At 51.3% G+C, this 14,701-nt stretch overlaps 1 protein-coding gene across 1 annotated transcript in view; it reads right to left on the bottom strand.

Moving 5' to 3' along the window:
- The window catches only part of vav1 (vav guanine nucleotide exchange factor 1), a 122,054-nt gene extending 107,353 nt beyond the window's left edge, over nucleotides 1-14,701 (bottom strand). The window contains 2 exon segments of the mRNA XM_080216505.1: nucleotides 14,285-14,430; nucleotides 14,433-14,701. Of these exon segments, the coding sequence (XP_080072631.1) occupies nucleotides 14,285-14,430; nucleotides 14,433-14,487 (201 nt within the window). The 5' untranslated portion in view covers nucleotides 14,488-14,701.

Here is a 14,701-nt window from a genome sequence, read left to right as displayed (position 1 = left end):
ATCGTCACTAAAGCACGTTAGCTGGTCATTGCTGTTTGTGGGAGCTTGCTGTGCACAAATTAGCTGCCATTTTTCCTGCAGCAGTAATGAAACTTTGAAAGCACTTCACTGGTTGTACAGGACATCCTGGGGGGGGGGGGTGGTGTTGAGGAAATACCAGTCTTCGCTCCTGCCACAAGCAGCAATGTGATCTCATCAGGGGACGGCACGGTGGCACAGTGGGTTAGCGCTGCTGCCTCACAGCGCCAGGGACCCAAGTTCAATTCCAGCCTCGGGTCACTGTCTGTGTGGAGTCTGCACATTCTCCCTGTGTCTGTGTGGGTTTCCTCCGGGTGCTCCAGTTTCCTCCTATAGTCCAAGGGTGTGCAGGTTATGTGAATTGGCCGGGCTAAATTGCCCCTTAGTGTCCAAAGATCTGCAGATCAGGTCATAGGCTCATACAGGTTTACAGCCTGGAAACAGGCCCTTCGCCCAACTTGTCCATGCTACCCTTTTTGTTAAACCTCTAGCTAGTCCCAATTGCCCGCAGTTGGTTCTCTATACCCATTTTACCCGTGTAATTGTCTATAGAAGCACAGAGGTGGACTGGCCGTGCTAAATTGCCTGTTAGTGTCAGGGGGATTAGCAGGGCAAATACATGGGGTGACTGGGATAGGGCCTGGGTGGTCAGTGCAGACTCGATGGGCCGAATGGCCTCCTTTTGCACTGTGGGGATTCTATGATATTACTTCTGGTCGGGTCTTGTGAGAACGTATCGACGATTTGGGGAGGAGGACTGGAATTTGCTGACCGTTCGCACCCCGTCGCCGTTAGCGAGGACGGAGAATTTTGTGCCGAATTTCCGTCCCCTGCACCGGGACTGGAGAACCCCCACCCCAGCAACTGTAGCCGGTGATGGAGGAAGCTGGGTTTTGGGTGGGTTTTATCTGCAAGGGAACTGGGAGTGTTTTTCAGCCTGGGTGACACCTGCAGCAAGAAGACGGTGAGCAGAATCATAAACGGTTCAAGCTGAATGGTTTTCGCTTGGCTGTCTGCCCTGCCTCTGTCTCAACAGAAAGCCCCTGTTCCTCATTCTACACACAGCCTCTGAGTGACTGAACCCTGATTCAAGCTCATCACATCCCCGCAAGCAAAATCAGGAATTAAAATCATATTGGCCCCCTCCTTTTTTCATACTTTCATAGAACCCCTACTGTGCCAAAAGTGGGGGGGGGGTGGCAGAGGCGGCTACAATGGCAACATTTAAGAGGACATTTGGACAGGTACAGGGATGGGAAGGGTTTACAGGGATATGGGCCGGCAAATGGGACTAGTTCAGTTTAGGAAACCAAGTCAGCCTGGACAAGTTGGGCCGAAGGGCCTGTTTCCCTGCTGTATATCTCTATGACTCTCTATGACTCCACTTGGCCCCACTGCCCCCCTCTCCCCCCCCCCCGACCACACCCTGCCCCCCACCCCTCCACCCAGTCTGTACAGTCCCGGAGAGTAAGCCCAGAGTCCAGTCATCGCACCAGCCTTACCTCAGTGAGTTTCAAAAAAATACTGAGCACAATGTTCAAAGTCCCAACAAGTTAGCCTCTTCAGTGTTTGCACTCAACTCCCTCCTTCTCCTGAGCCTCCCTCCCTTCCTCCTCCTCACTCTCTCATTCACTCACTCACTCCCCTCCCTCATTCACTCCCTTCCTCCCTCTTTCACTCCCTCCCTCACTCACTTCCTCCCTCCCTCACTCAGTCAGTCCGTCCTTCACTCCCTCACTCACTCCCTCCCTCACTCAGTCACTCCCTCCTTCACTCCCTCACTCACTCCCTTCCTCCCTCCTTCACTCACCCACTCACAACCCTCCCTCCCTCACTCACTCAGTCAGTCCCTCCTTCACTCCCTTCCTCCCTCCTTCACTCACTCACTTACTCACACCCTCCCTCTCTCATTCACATCCTCTGTCCTTTCCGTCCCTCCCTCCCTCACTCACTCACTCTCTCCCTCTCCCACTCACTCCCTCCCTCCTTCAGCACAGTGGGTTAGCACAGCTGCCTCACGGCGCCAGGGACCCGGGTTCAATTCTAGCCTCGGGTCACTGTCTGTGCGGAGACTGCACCTTCTCCCCATGTCTGCGTGGGTTTCCTCCGGGTGCTCTGGTTTCCTCCCATAGCCCAAAGATGTGCGAGTTAGGTGGATTGGCCATGCTAAATTGGCCCATAGTATCCAAAGATGTGCGGGGGGGATGGTTAGGGGGAATGGCCATGCTAAATTGGCCCATAGTGTCCAGGGGGGAGATTAATAGAGTAATTACATAGGATTACAGAGATAGGGTGAGATTGTTGTTGGGTCAGATACGATGGGCCAAGTGGCCTCCTGCACTGTAGGGATTCTAATCTATAATTCTCCCTCCGCTCCACCACAAATGTTTCATCTGCTCCTGATTTCAGTCTGTCCCAGTGCGTACTGGAAGGAATGGGTTTGATGTCTATCCGTGTAGCCACTTGCTTCACACACTCAGGCCCAGAATCCGAGCTCTCTCAATCCCTGACTTCTTTTGCAGTAGGTTTGTCACTTTGATACGTGTTTTCAGGCTGCACGCCCCTCCCCCTTCCTCGTTTGCTCACTGTATCTGAGACAGAAGCCTCTAGAATATTCTATAACACGCTACACATATTGGCTTTGATTATGAGGAAGCCCTCAAAATGGAGGAAGTGGGACTGAATGATTCTTCCGAGGGGTTGCAGAGTTTGAGAGCAAGAATCCCGACAGTGCAGAAGGAGGCCATTCAGCCCATCAAGGATATACCAACCACAATTCCACCCAGACCAGCTCCGGTTTCCTCCCACACCCCAAAGATGTGCTCTTAGGCTGATTGGTGTAACAAATTGTCCCTAAATTATTCTCCCCTCAATCTGGTTTCCAATGGGGGTACCATAAGCATAGACATGGGTCAAGGGTGGAGGAGGAAAAAGACATTGTTAAGATGGCGGCGCGGGCTCGTTGGGCCAAAGGGCCTGTTTCCCGTGCTGTGTTGTTCTTTGTTCTTTATAACCCTCCGTACTTACCCGAGCCAGTCCCCCTGACTGGAGCAAATGGTCACAGCTAAAGTCACTCTGACAGACGTCCCAGACAGGGTGTGTAAAACCAATACAACTTACACCCCTGACTCTGGGGCAGGAAAACCCCACTTGAAACAGGGGGAGGAGGTGTATGTGTGTGTGTGTGTGTGTGTGTGTGTGTGAGTGTGTGTGTGTGTGAGTGTGTGTGTGAGTGAGTGTGTGTGCATGTGTGTGAGTGAGTGTGAGTGTGTGAGTGAATGTGCATGTTTGCGTGCATGTGTGTGCGAGTGAGTGTGCATGTGAATGAGTGAGTGTGTGCGTGTGCATGTGCGTGTGCAAGTGTGTATGTTTGTGTGTGAGTGAGTGTGTGAGTGTGCATGTGTGTGTGTGAGCGAGTGTGTGTGTGTGTGAGTGAGTGTGTGTGAGTGAATGTGCATGTGAATGAGTGTGAGTGAGTATGAGTGTGTGCGTGAGTGTGAGTGAGTGTGCATGTGAGCGAGTGTGTGTGTGTGTGTGAGTGAGTGTGTGTGTGAGTGAGTGTGCATGTTTGCGTGCGTGTGTGTGCGAGTGAGTGTGCATGTGAATGAGTGAGTGAGTATGAGTGTGTGCGTGAGTGTGAGTGAGTGTGCATGTGTGTGTGTGAGCGAGTGTGTGTGTGTGTGTGTGTGTGTGCGTGTGTAAGTGTGTATGTTTGTGTGTGAGTGAGAGTGTGTGTGAGTGAGAGTGTGTGTGTGTGTATGTTGGTGTGTGAGTGAGAGTGTGTGTGTGTATGTCTGTGTGTGAGTGTGAGTGTGAGTGCAGAGGGAGGCAGTAATATAGAATCCCTGCAGTGCAGCGGGAGACCATTCCACCTATCAAGCCCACACTGGCCACAACCCAACCCAGATCTTATCCCATAACCACACCCTGCCCTGCCAATCCATCTAACCTGCGCATCTTTGGAGTGCGGGTGGAAACCGGAGCACCCGGAGGAAACCCATGCGGACACGGGGAGAATGTGCAGACTCCACATAGAGAGCGACCCCAAGCTGGGAATCAAACCCGGGTCCCTGGCACTGTGAGGCAGCAGTGCTGACCACTGCGCCATGGCGCTGCCTAGTGTGGGCTCACTGAGATCAGACAGCTTCTGTGCCCCTCAGTCCTATTCCTTTACCCTTAATAGAAATGCACCGGAGTGAGTGAGAAACCCCATTAATGTTGCAGGTTGTGTGAGCACCAGGCTGGCGGATGGTGAGTTGGATATTCTCCCACTGACTGACTGACTTCCCGCATTGTTACAGAGAGGTGAGGGACCAGTGCAGCCCTGGTCAGCACAATGCATTAGGCTGCAGTGGCTCATATTTAGTAACTCATTCGAAATGAGTCAGCTTTGACCATAGATCTTGTGGTTTGACAGCAAGGCGCTGTCTCATTTGTAACAGGCTCAATGTAAATTCTCACAGCCTGGGGGAGGGGGTAGGCTGGGACGAGGCTGTCGTAATGATGTGCTTTCCGAGACCTCACAAGTGAAAACAAACGGATTTATTTACAGCGATTTTCAAGATCAGCAGCATAGAAAAACATAGAACACTACAGCACAAACAGGCCCTTCGGCCCACAAGTTGCACCGATCACATCTATACCTACCAAGCCATAGAACTACCTGTAACTCCCAATCCCATTAGATCCCATATACTCATCCAGAAGTCTTTTAAAAGACCCCAGCGAGTTCGCCTCTACCACCACCGACGGCAGCCGATTCCACTCATTCACCACCCTCTGAGTGCAAAACTTAACCCTGACATCTCCTCTGTACCTGCTCCCCAGCGCCTTAAACCTGTGCCCTCTCGTAGCGACCATTTCAGCCCGGGGAAATAGCCTCCAAGAATCCACCCTATCTATTCCTCTCAACATTTTATAAACTTCTATCAGGTTGCCTCTCAACCTTCGTCTCTCCAGGGAGAAGAGTCCCAGCTCCCTCAACCTATCTTCATAAGGCATGCCTCCCAATCCAGGCAACATCCTTGTAAATCTCCTCTGCACCCTTTCAATAGCTTCCACATCCTTCCTGTAGTGAGGCAACCAGAACTGCGCACAGTACTCCAAGTGGGGTCTGACAACGGTCATGACAAGGGACAAGTTGCATGTTTGCAACTAACTCTAGAATACCTCCCTGCCAAGGAGAACTCTCACCCCACCCACCTCTGAGTCCTGGACAGGCGACCCTTAGTCTGCTGTGTTGCCCTTGTGGGAGGAAATCACTACAGGGGTAGGGTTTTGTACACCAAAGAGAAAGTCACGGGCCTTCACTTTCCCAGCAGTAACAATGAAACTCTTGCCAAGAGACCCAGGCCCGCAAGAAACTACAAAGGGTCATGAATGTAACCCAGTGTGATGACTTCAACCAGGCTAATGAGGTTGGCTTGCTAGAGTATGAACTACCTGTTAATCTTAACTGTTAAATCAGGGAGCCTCATGCTTCCTAGTTAAAGCAGGTGTGTCAGACTCTGTGCCTGCTGAAGCAGGGAGCAACTGGACAGCTGGCTGGGTACAGATGTATGCTGTAAATGAAGTAACTTGGTGATGGGACTTTTGTCTCCGTGGAGTTATTACACCCAATCCATCACGCAAACTAGTCTCCCATCCATTGACTCCGTCTACACTTCCCACCGCCTTGGCAAAGCAGCCAGCATGATCAAGGAGCCCACACACCCCGGACATTCTCTCTTCCACCTTCTTCCATCTGGAAAAAGATGCAAAAGTCTGAGGACCAACTGACTCAAGGACAGCTCCTTCCTTGCTGCCGTCAGGCTTTTGAACGGACTTACTTTGCATTAAGTTGATCTTTCTCTACACCTTAGCTATGGCTGTAACACTACATTCTGCACTCTCTCCTTTCCTTCTCAATGAATGGTATGGCACACAAGAAAAAATACTTTTCACTGTATCCCAATACATGTGGCAATAATAGATAAGTCAGTGGAAGGCCAGGTAACAGGATGGGATTCCTCTCAACCTCTCTCGAAGAAGTTCATATCTCACTGAGGGAATGTGTACTCAGGCCTTCACCTCGGGATCATTCTCTGCATGCTATCTTTAATCATCCTCATTGGAAATCATCACAGTTGAGCATGTTGAACAAGTGACAATCGGGCTACCTTCTGGGAGAGCTTACGTCAAGAAGGTAGACTCATGTTTCACTATCCCCTCCTCCCAACCTCCAGGTGTACTCGAGCACTACGCAGCAGCCAAGGTACCATGGAAGTGTACTGACTGGCGCACTCTTCAGCGAAAAGAGTCCCAATTCTTCTCCAGAGTAGCCATCGAGCAGGATTCGATGCTGGGCCACGCAGGGGGCATAAGAGGGCAGTCCCCTGAGGTAGGGCCATGGACCTCTTAAAGGAAGGACAGAGATGCGGGGAGGAGGTAGGAAGGGGGATGTCGGGTGACGGGTGGCATGGCTGCCAACAGCCGAGTGAAGAAGGAAGATTGGCGAATGATCAAGATTGGGTTCGGATTGAAGACATGTCCCAGGCCTTTTAGATTTCTGTTCCCCCTCCCTACCCCTGCCTACACCTGCTTACTAAAAGTCAAACTCAAATAAGCTTCTAAAACCAACCCACTATTTCCTGATCTCTATTATTTCCTTTCATGACATTTGACAAATCTCACTGATGCCACTTCATCTTAACTTCACTCCCACCCCATCAAGCCTCATCCCGGCCAAGCCTGTAGATGTTTTGGAGAATTGAATATGATTAAGTTCTCTCATGTGAGGAGGATGTACCGATGTCAGTAGAATATGCTTCAGTTCCTCAATTGTGGGACGGAGTAAGTTACCCTTCTCTGTTCCCTATTGTAACTCCTCTCAATCTTTCGCTTTCACTCCGAGATTGGACTTCCGTAATCTCAGTGTGAGCACCATCTAAAGGAAAATAGATTGTCCACAGACGCTCCTGTTAACAGCGTTTCCAGGGTTACCATGGAATCCCTACAGGACAGAAGGAGGCCATTCAGTCCAGCGACTCTGTACTGACTCTCCAGTAGAGCTTACCAGGGTCCATACCCATCTCTCCCGGTAACCCCACACATCTACCATTGCTAACCCCCTAACTTTGGACACTAAGGGACAATTTAGCATGTCCAATCCACATAACCTACAGATTTTTGGACACTAAGGGGCAACTTAGCATGGCCAATCCACCTAACCTGTACATCTTTGGACACTAAGGGGCAATTTAGCATGGCCAATCCACCCAACCTGCACATCTTTGGACACTAAGAGGCAATTTAACATGGCCAATCCACCCAACCTGTGCATCTTTAGACACTAAGGGGCAATTCAGTATGGTCAGTCCACCTAACTTGCACATCTTTGGGCACCAAGGGATAATTTAACATGACCAATCCACCTAGCCTACAGATCTTTGGATACTAAGGGGCAATTCAGCATGACAAATCCACATACCCGGGGCAGCACAGTGGCACAGTGGTTAGCATTGCTGTCTCACAGCACCTTTGATCCAGGTTCAATTCCCGGCTTGGGTCACTATCTGTGTGGAGTCTGCACATTCTCCCCATGTCTGTGCGGGTTTCCTCCGGGTGCTCTGGCTTCCTTCCACAGTCCAAAAGACGTGCTGGTTAGGGTGGATTGGCCGTGCTAAATTCTCCCTCGGTGTACCCGTACAGGAGTGTAGCGACTAGGGGATTTTCACAGTAACTTCACTGCAGTGTTAATGTAAGCCTTACTTGTGACACTAATAAATAAACTTTAAACCGAAGTGTAGTCACTGTTTGTGATGTAGGAAACACAGCAGCCAATTTGCACACAGCAAGATCCCACAAATCAAATCAATGACCCAATCATCTGTTTTAAGTGTTAGCAGAGGGATTAACGTTGTCCAGGGCTTTGGGATGAGCCTCCGCCACTCCAATCTCCTTCACACATCCAACTGGAAGGGCAGACGACAGGAGGGGGTTTAATATCTCCTGCCTAACTCTCTGATGGTGCCGCACTGAGAAAGTGCAGGAACACCGGCCTGGCTTTGAGGGCATAGGTCTTCGGAGTGGGATTTAAACATGGGAGGTGAGAGGGTTAACCCTCTGACCCATTCACCGCACGGTGCTAATGCCCCCATTGGTGTATACCTGGGGAATTACCCTGTACAGCAGATACATTCCGCACAATTTCAACAGGGGACATTGAACATTGGCAAACTGCCCTCTGACAATATTGAACAGTCAAATCCATGTTCGTAGAATCCCTACTGTGCAGAAGGAGGCCATTCGGCCCATCGAGTCTGCTCCGCTCACAATCCCACCCAGGCCCTATCCCCATAGCCCCACACATTTACTCCGCTAATCCCGGGACACTAATTTAGCACGTCCAATCCATCTAACCCGCTCATCTTCGGACTGTGGGAGGAAACCGGAGCATCCGGAGGAAACCCACGCAGACACGGGGAGAACGCGTGCACACTCCGCACAGACAGTGACCCGAGCCGGGGATCGAACCTGGCGCTGTGAGACAGCCGCGCTAACCACCCTGCCACCAGAAGGGGACTGTCCCCTTTCTCTGTCACTTGCTACAGAAACCCTGATGCGTGGGAAAACATCACGGTGGTTCATTTTGTTTTTCCAGCAAGACAGCACAATACAGAACCAGGGGATGCACGGGTACAGGGCCAGTGCTGCCACATAGCACCAATCACTTCAGTGCACTTAAGCCAGGTTTAGATCCGGATCACTACCATCCTTGTTACTGTTACTCCACCCTGCATCCTCGGGTGTGTTTTGATTTGTTCACGGGTTTAGGGTGTCACTGGGGCCATCCAGCATCCCCTGCCTATCTCTGAACCAAGCACACTGCTGTCGATCTGGATCTAGATCACATGTAGGGCAGACTGGGTAAGACCAGGACTATTACACAGCAATCCACAATGGTTTCACATTAGATTTTTAATTCCAGGGCCGGAAATCTTTGGGTGGGGTGGTGGGTTCTCCAATCCCGCCGGCAGTGCACTCCCTTGCCCGGGGATTTCCCAGCAGCGTGGGGTGATATCAATGGGAATTCCGTTGCCAGCGGCGGGACGGAGAACCCCACCTCCCGTTGGTGAGGAAACGCGGCTGTGGGGGGGGAGCACCAGGGAATCCCACCCCTGATTCTTATCGAATTCAAATTTCACCATCGGCCGCGCTAAATGGCCCCGTCGCGCCAGGGCAACCAGCTACGGCGAACGCGTGGAGTTACGGGATGGTGGTCAGTGCGGACTCGATGGGCCAAATGGCCTCCTTCTGTGCTGTAGGGATTCCATGATTCTATGAATCAAGCAACAACTTTAAACCCTTGACGGATCAGCAGCCTCACCCCAACCTCTCCTGGCCCCATTCCGTTCCTAATCCAACTCTGTCATTCTTACGATAAACCTTCTCTGAAGCTTCTCTGCTCTCTTGGGAACTCTCTCATTATGATAGGTTCCCATCCCTGGTATTATTTTGGTGATGTCTATACAGCTCTGTCATTGAGTGTCTCACCATCAGACCATCCCATTAACTCACCACCAGCTAACCCTCCCTTTCATCGAATCACAGAATCCCTACAGTGCAGAAGGAGACCATTCGGCCCATTGAGTCTGCACTGACCGCAATCCCACCCAGGCCCTATCCCCATAGCCCCACATGTTTATTCTAGCTGACACTTAAGGGGGCAATTTAGCATGACCAATCCACCCAATGTCCACATCTTGGGACACTAAGGGGCAATTTAGCATGGCCAATCCACCTAACCCATACGTCTTTGGACGCTAAGGGGAAATTTAGCACGGCCAATCCACCTAATCTGCACTTCTTTCGGGCTGTGGGAGGAAACCCACACAGACATGGGGAGAATGTGTACAGTGACCCAAGTTGGGAATGGAATGTGGGTCCCTGCCATTGTAAGGCTAACCACTGTGCCACCGTGCCACCCTCAGCAGGGGGACGGACAGAATTTGGATGGGATTAGGCATGGAGGAATCATTAATCTGCAGTCTTGCTAAGATGAGGTTTTATTTCATTCGCTAAGTTCTCCCCGCCATCACTCCTCTCCATCGCTCTTCTGCTTTGAACACTTCCCTGCGGCCTGAAGCATTTGTCTAACCCTGCCTGAAACACACACATCAGAGCTCTGAGATTCTGTCAATCATCCGTCAACTTAATCTCCGCTGCCGCTATTCACAGCTCACAGAGTGTCTGCGACCTACCTCCCCACCATCCCCATTCTGGCACTGCCCCAAATTTATAATTCACATCCGTTTCAAATCTTCCCCCCTCAGCCCTCCCTATCCCTGTAACCCATCTCCTCCACCCTACCACCCTCCGATATCTATGTCACCCCCTCCGTTGCTCCAGCCGTGGCCTCACCTTCGGCAGACTGGGCCTTAGCCCTGGAATTCGCTCCCTAAATCTCTCTGTCTCTCTTTGTCTCTCTCTCTCCCTGTCTCTTTCCCTCCCTCTCCCTCTCTCTTTCTCTCTCTCTCTCCCTGTCTCTCTCTCTCTCCCTCCCTCTCTCTCTCTCCCTCCCTCTCCCCCCCACCTCTTCCTCACTCCCTCTCTCCCCCTCTATCCCTCCCCCTCTCTCTCTCTCTCTCTCCCCCCCCCTCTCCCCCCACATCTCCGTCTCTCTCCCTCTCCCCCCGCTCTCCCCCCCACCTCTCTCTCCCTCTCTCTCTCTCCCCCTCTCTCTTTCTTCTGCCAATTCACTCCTTAAAACCTTCTCATGTGGTTTGATGTCAAGTTTTGCCCGATAACACTCGTACGAAACATCTCGGTATGATTTATGTCAAAGGCGCTATATAAATGCAAGTCATTGCCATTCGTGCTCACAGTCGACAGAAGCTAGGTGGGGGGAGGGGAGGGGAGTGGGGGTGGGATGGGGTTGGGGAGTTGGGAGAGTTGGCGTGGGGGGAGGATGATAACTCTCAACTCTCTCCTGGGAATAGGAATGTTCAAAAGAAGTATTGGCGGATTAGCTGCTCTGAACAACTGCCCAGAAGTTGTGAGTGTGTGAGTATGTGTGTGTGTGTGTATGTATGCGTGTGTGAATGTTGTCTGTGTGTGTATGTCTGTGTGCATGAGAGTGTGTATGTATTCATGTGTGCGTGTGTGTGTCTGAGTGTGTGTGTGTGCGCGTGTGTGTGCGTGTGTCTGTGTGAGTGTGTGAGAGAGTGTGTGCGTCTGTGTGTGTGTGTCTGTGTGCGTGTGTCTGTGTGTGTGTGTCTGTGTGCGTGTGTCTGTGTGTGTGTGTGTGTGCGTGTGTCTGTGTGTGTGTGTGTGTGCGTGTGTGTGTGTGTGCGTGTGTGTGTGTGTGTGTGTAAGAGACCAGGCCATGGCACAATAATGATTCCTGCTGCGGTAGAATAGCCCTCTCTCTATCCCTGTGCGTGAGGAATGGCCATTTTGAGGAGCTAATATTTGAGAGTAAAATGAACCCAAGTCTAACGGTGAACAGGCAAACAAAATTACAGCACAGGAACAGGCCCTTCGGCCGTCTAAGCCTGCACCGACCATGCTGCCCGACTGAACTAAATCCCCTACCCCTCGGGGGACCGTATCCCTCTATTCCCATCCTATTCATGGATTTGTCAAAATGCCCCATAAAAGTCAACTATCGTATCTGCTTCCACTCCCTCCCCCGGCAGCGAGTTCCAGGCACCCACCAACCTCTGTGTAAAATCTGTGCCTTGTACATCTCCTTTAAATCTTGCCCCTCGCACCTTAAACCATTGCCCCCTAGTAATGGACTCTTCTACCCTGGGTAAAAAGCTTCTGACTATCCACTCTGTCCATGCCCCTCATAATCTTGTAGGTTTCTATCAGGTCTCCCCTCAGCCTCCGTCGTTCCAGTGAGAACAAAGTGAGTGAAGGTGATGGTGGGGGAAGGGGCTGGTCGAGTGAGATCACAGTCCAATTCCACCCATCAGAATGAAACTGGAGGCTTCACGCCGGGAGCCAGGCACACCATCTGGACAACAAGGAAAACTCATCCATGGAAACATTACATGGGAATGGACATTTGAAATTCCAGGTTTGGGGTTTGGAATAGTTCACCATTCCCCACCTCAGTCAGGGTAAGATGTTAATCCCAGTCGGGCTACGGGCTCCGGTCACCTTTAACCCTCCTTTATTCTACCCCAGACTTTAGCCTTCGTGACGAGGAGGGGAAGCGATGGCCTAGTGGTATTATCGCTAGACCACGAATCAACTAATGTTCTGGCGACTCGGGTTCAAATCCCACCACGGCAGATGATGGAATTTGAATTCAATAAAAAATATCTGGAATTAAGAATCTACTGATGACAATGAAACCACTGTTGGAAAAACCCATCCGGTTCACTAATGTCCTTTAGGGAAGGAAATCTGCCGTCCTTACCCGGTCTGGCCTACATGTGACTCCAGAGCCACAGCAATGTGGTTGACTCTCAATTGCCCCTCAGGCAACTAGGGATGGGCAATGAATGCTGGCCCAACCAGCGATGCCCATGTCCCACAAATAAATAAAGAGGGGGGAAAGTGAACCACGGTACCCTTGACCACTGGTCAGCCAACAGGAATCCTGTTTGCATCGCTGGCCTATTGGTACTGAGGTTAATCGGAGCTCTGCTAACAGCTATGAAAGGGTTAAATCACCAGCATGGTTTACAGAGTTAGTATTTATTCCCCAAATACAGAAGATAAAGGCAGTGGTCTTAGCAATGCAGAGATGGTGAAAAGATTCAATAGGATAGATGGGGAGATACTGTTTTCTCCGTTTGGCAAAACCCAGGGTAAAGGGGCAGAATGCTAACGTCTAAGCCAAACCAGCCAGGAAACACTTCATAGAATCCCTACACTGCAAAGGTGGCCATTCGGCCCATCAAGTCTGCATCTACCACAATCCCCAGCCAGGCCCTATCCCCATAACCCCATGCATTTACCCTAGCTAGTCCCCCTGACACTAAGGGGCAATTTAGCACAGCCAGTCTATCCAAACACCTTTCGAACTGTGGGAGGAAACCGGAGTACCCGGAGGAAACCCACGCAGACACGGGGAGAACGTGCAAACTCCACACAGACAGTGACCCCAAGCAGGGAATCGAACTCGGGGAGCCTGGCGCTGTGAGGCAGCCGTGCTAACCACAGTGCCACCGTTGCCGCCCTTGTACTGCTTTGTACAAGGGAAGCTTACAAAGTTCTAACAGGGTTAGACAGGGTGGATTCAGAATGTTCCCAATGGTGGGGGAGTCCAGAACTAGGGGGGTCATAGTTTGGGGATAAGGGGTAAACCTTTTAGGACTGAGCTGAGGAGAAATGTCTTCACCCAGAGGGTGGCGAATGTGTGGAATTCACTCCCACAGAAAGTAGTTGAGGCCAAAACGTTGTGTGATTTCAAGAAGAAATTAGATATAGTTCTTGGGGCTAAAGGGATCAAGGGATATGAGGGGGAAGGGGGGAATCAGGATATTGAATTCAATAATCAGCCATGATCACAATGAATGGAGCAGGCTCAAAGGGCCAAATGGCCTACTCTTACTTCTAGATTCTGAGTTGGAATCTGCCCCACCTCCCCCCAAGAATGGCTGAAACCTGGGTTCAACTGAGCCTTTCCAAGCTGTGCCTTTCTCAGCCACTGGCAGAAAATCTCAGCGGGTCTGACAGCATCTGAGGAGAAGGAACAGAACCAGCGTTTCCAGTCTGGATGACTCTTCGTCAGAGCTAAGGGTAAAGGAATTCTGAAACGTTTTATACAATGATACTTTTTGTTCGTCTTTGCTGATTTTCTTTGCCCTGACGGTGGGTCAGCCAGACTCGAAACGTTGGCTCCATTCTCGCTCCACAGATGCCGTCAGACCCGCTGAGATTTTCCAGCATTTTCTGTTTCCGTTTCAGCTTCCAGCATCCGTGATATTTTTGCCCTACTGAATGCCTTTTCTCTTGTGTGAGGTAAGGGAAGGGTTAAGGAGCCGAGGTCAGCAAAGGTATAGATCAGTTGTCATCTGGCTGGAGGAGGGGATAGACCTGAGGGGCTGAGTGGCCTCCTCCTGCCCGTGCCGCCGGTTATCTCAACGGGAAGGGGGACTGAAATCGGAGCCGCTCCGATCTCCGAGAGACGTCTGCGGCGGGGCAGGGGGAGGCGGTGGGAGTGGGCAGGATATTTTGACACGCTTTCGCCGACGGTTGCCGTTCTTTACATAAAGTTCACGGGGAGGGTGGAGGCGAAGAGGAGGCGGCAGAACCCGCCTGAGCTTACCTGAGACATCTGAGGCCGCAGATTTATCTCCTTGAGGTTGATGGAGTGTGGCCGGAGGTTGTTGAGGAGCTGGCAGAGGAGCACGCCATCGCGCAGAGCCCAGGCTAAGTCGCAGACCTGAGCGTTGGCCCAGGTCACCCGGTGGTTGGGGGCAAGACTTTGCAGTCGATTAGCCAGTTGGCACACTGACGCCAATGTTCCATCTCTCAGAAGTCCGCTGGCCACAAGTCGCGCCGAGGTGGCGGGCAAGGAAGGGAGTAGAGGAGAGGGGGAAAAAAACAATTAAACTGAGACACTCGAGAGAGAGAGAGAAAGAGAGAGAGACAGGAAAGAAAAACCCCAGCCGGCCACCTGTTCAATGCATTTCCCCTCTTGGCTGCTTCCTCCAGAGAGCAGGCTTGTTTCTGAACCACTAGC

The sequence above is a fragment of the Carcharhinus amblyrhynchos genome, chromosome 33 (assembly GCF_965287045.1).
Source record: "Carcharhinus amblyrhynchos chromosome 33, sCarAmb.v2.hapA, whole genome shotgun sequence".
Taxonomy (NCBI): Eukaryota; Metazoa; Chordata; class Chondrichthyes; order Carcharhiniformes; family Carcharhinidae; genus Carcharhinus; species Carcharhinus amblyrhynchos.
The sequence above is the reverse complement of the archived record's forward strand: the minus strand, read 5'-3'. Positions and strand labels throughout refer to the sequence as shown.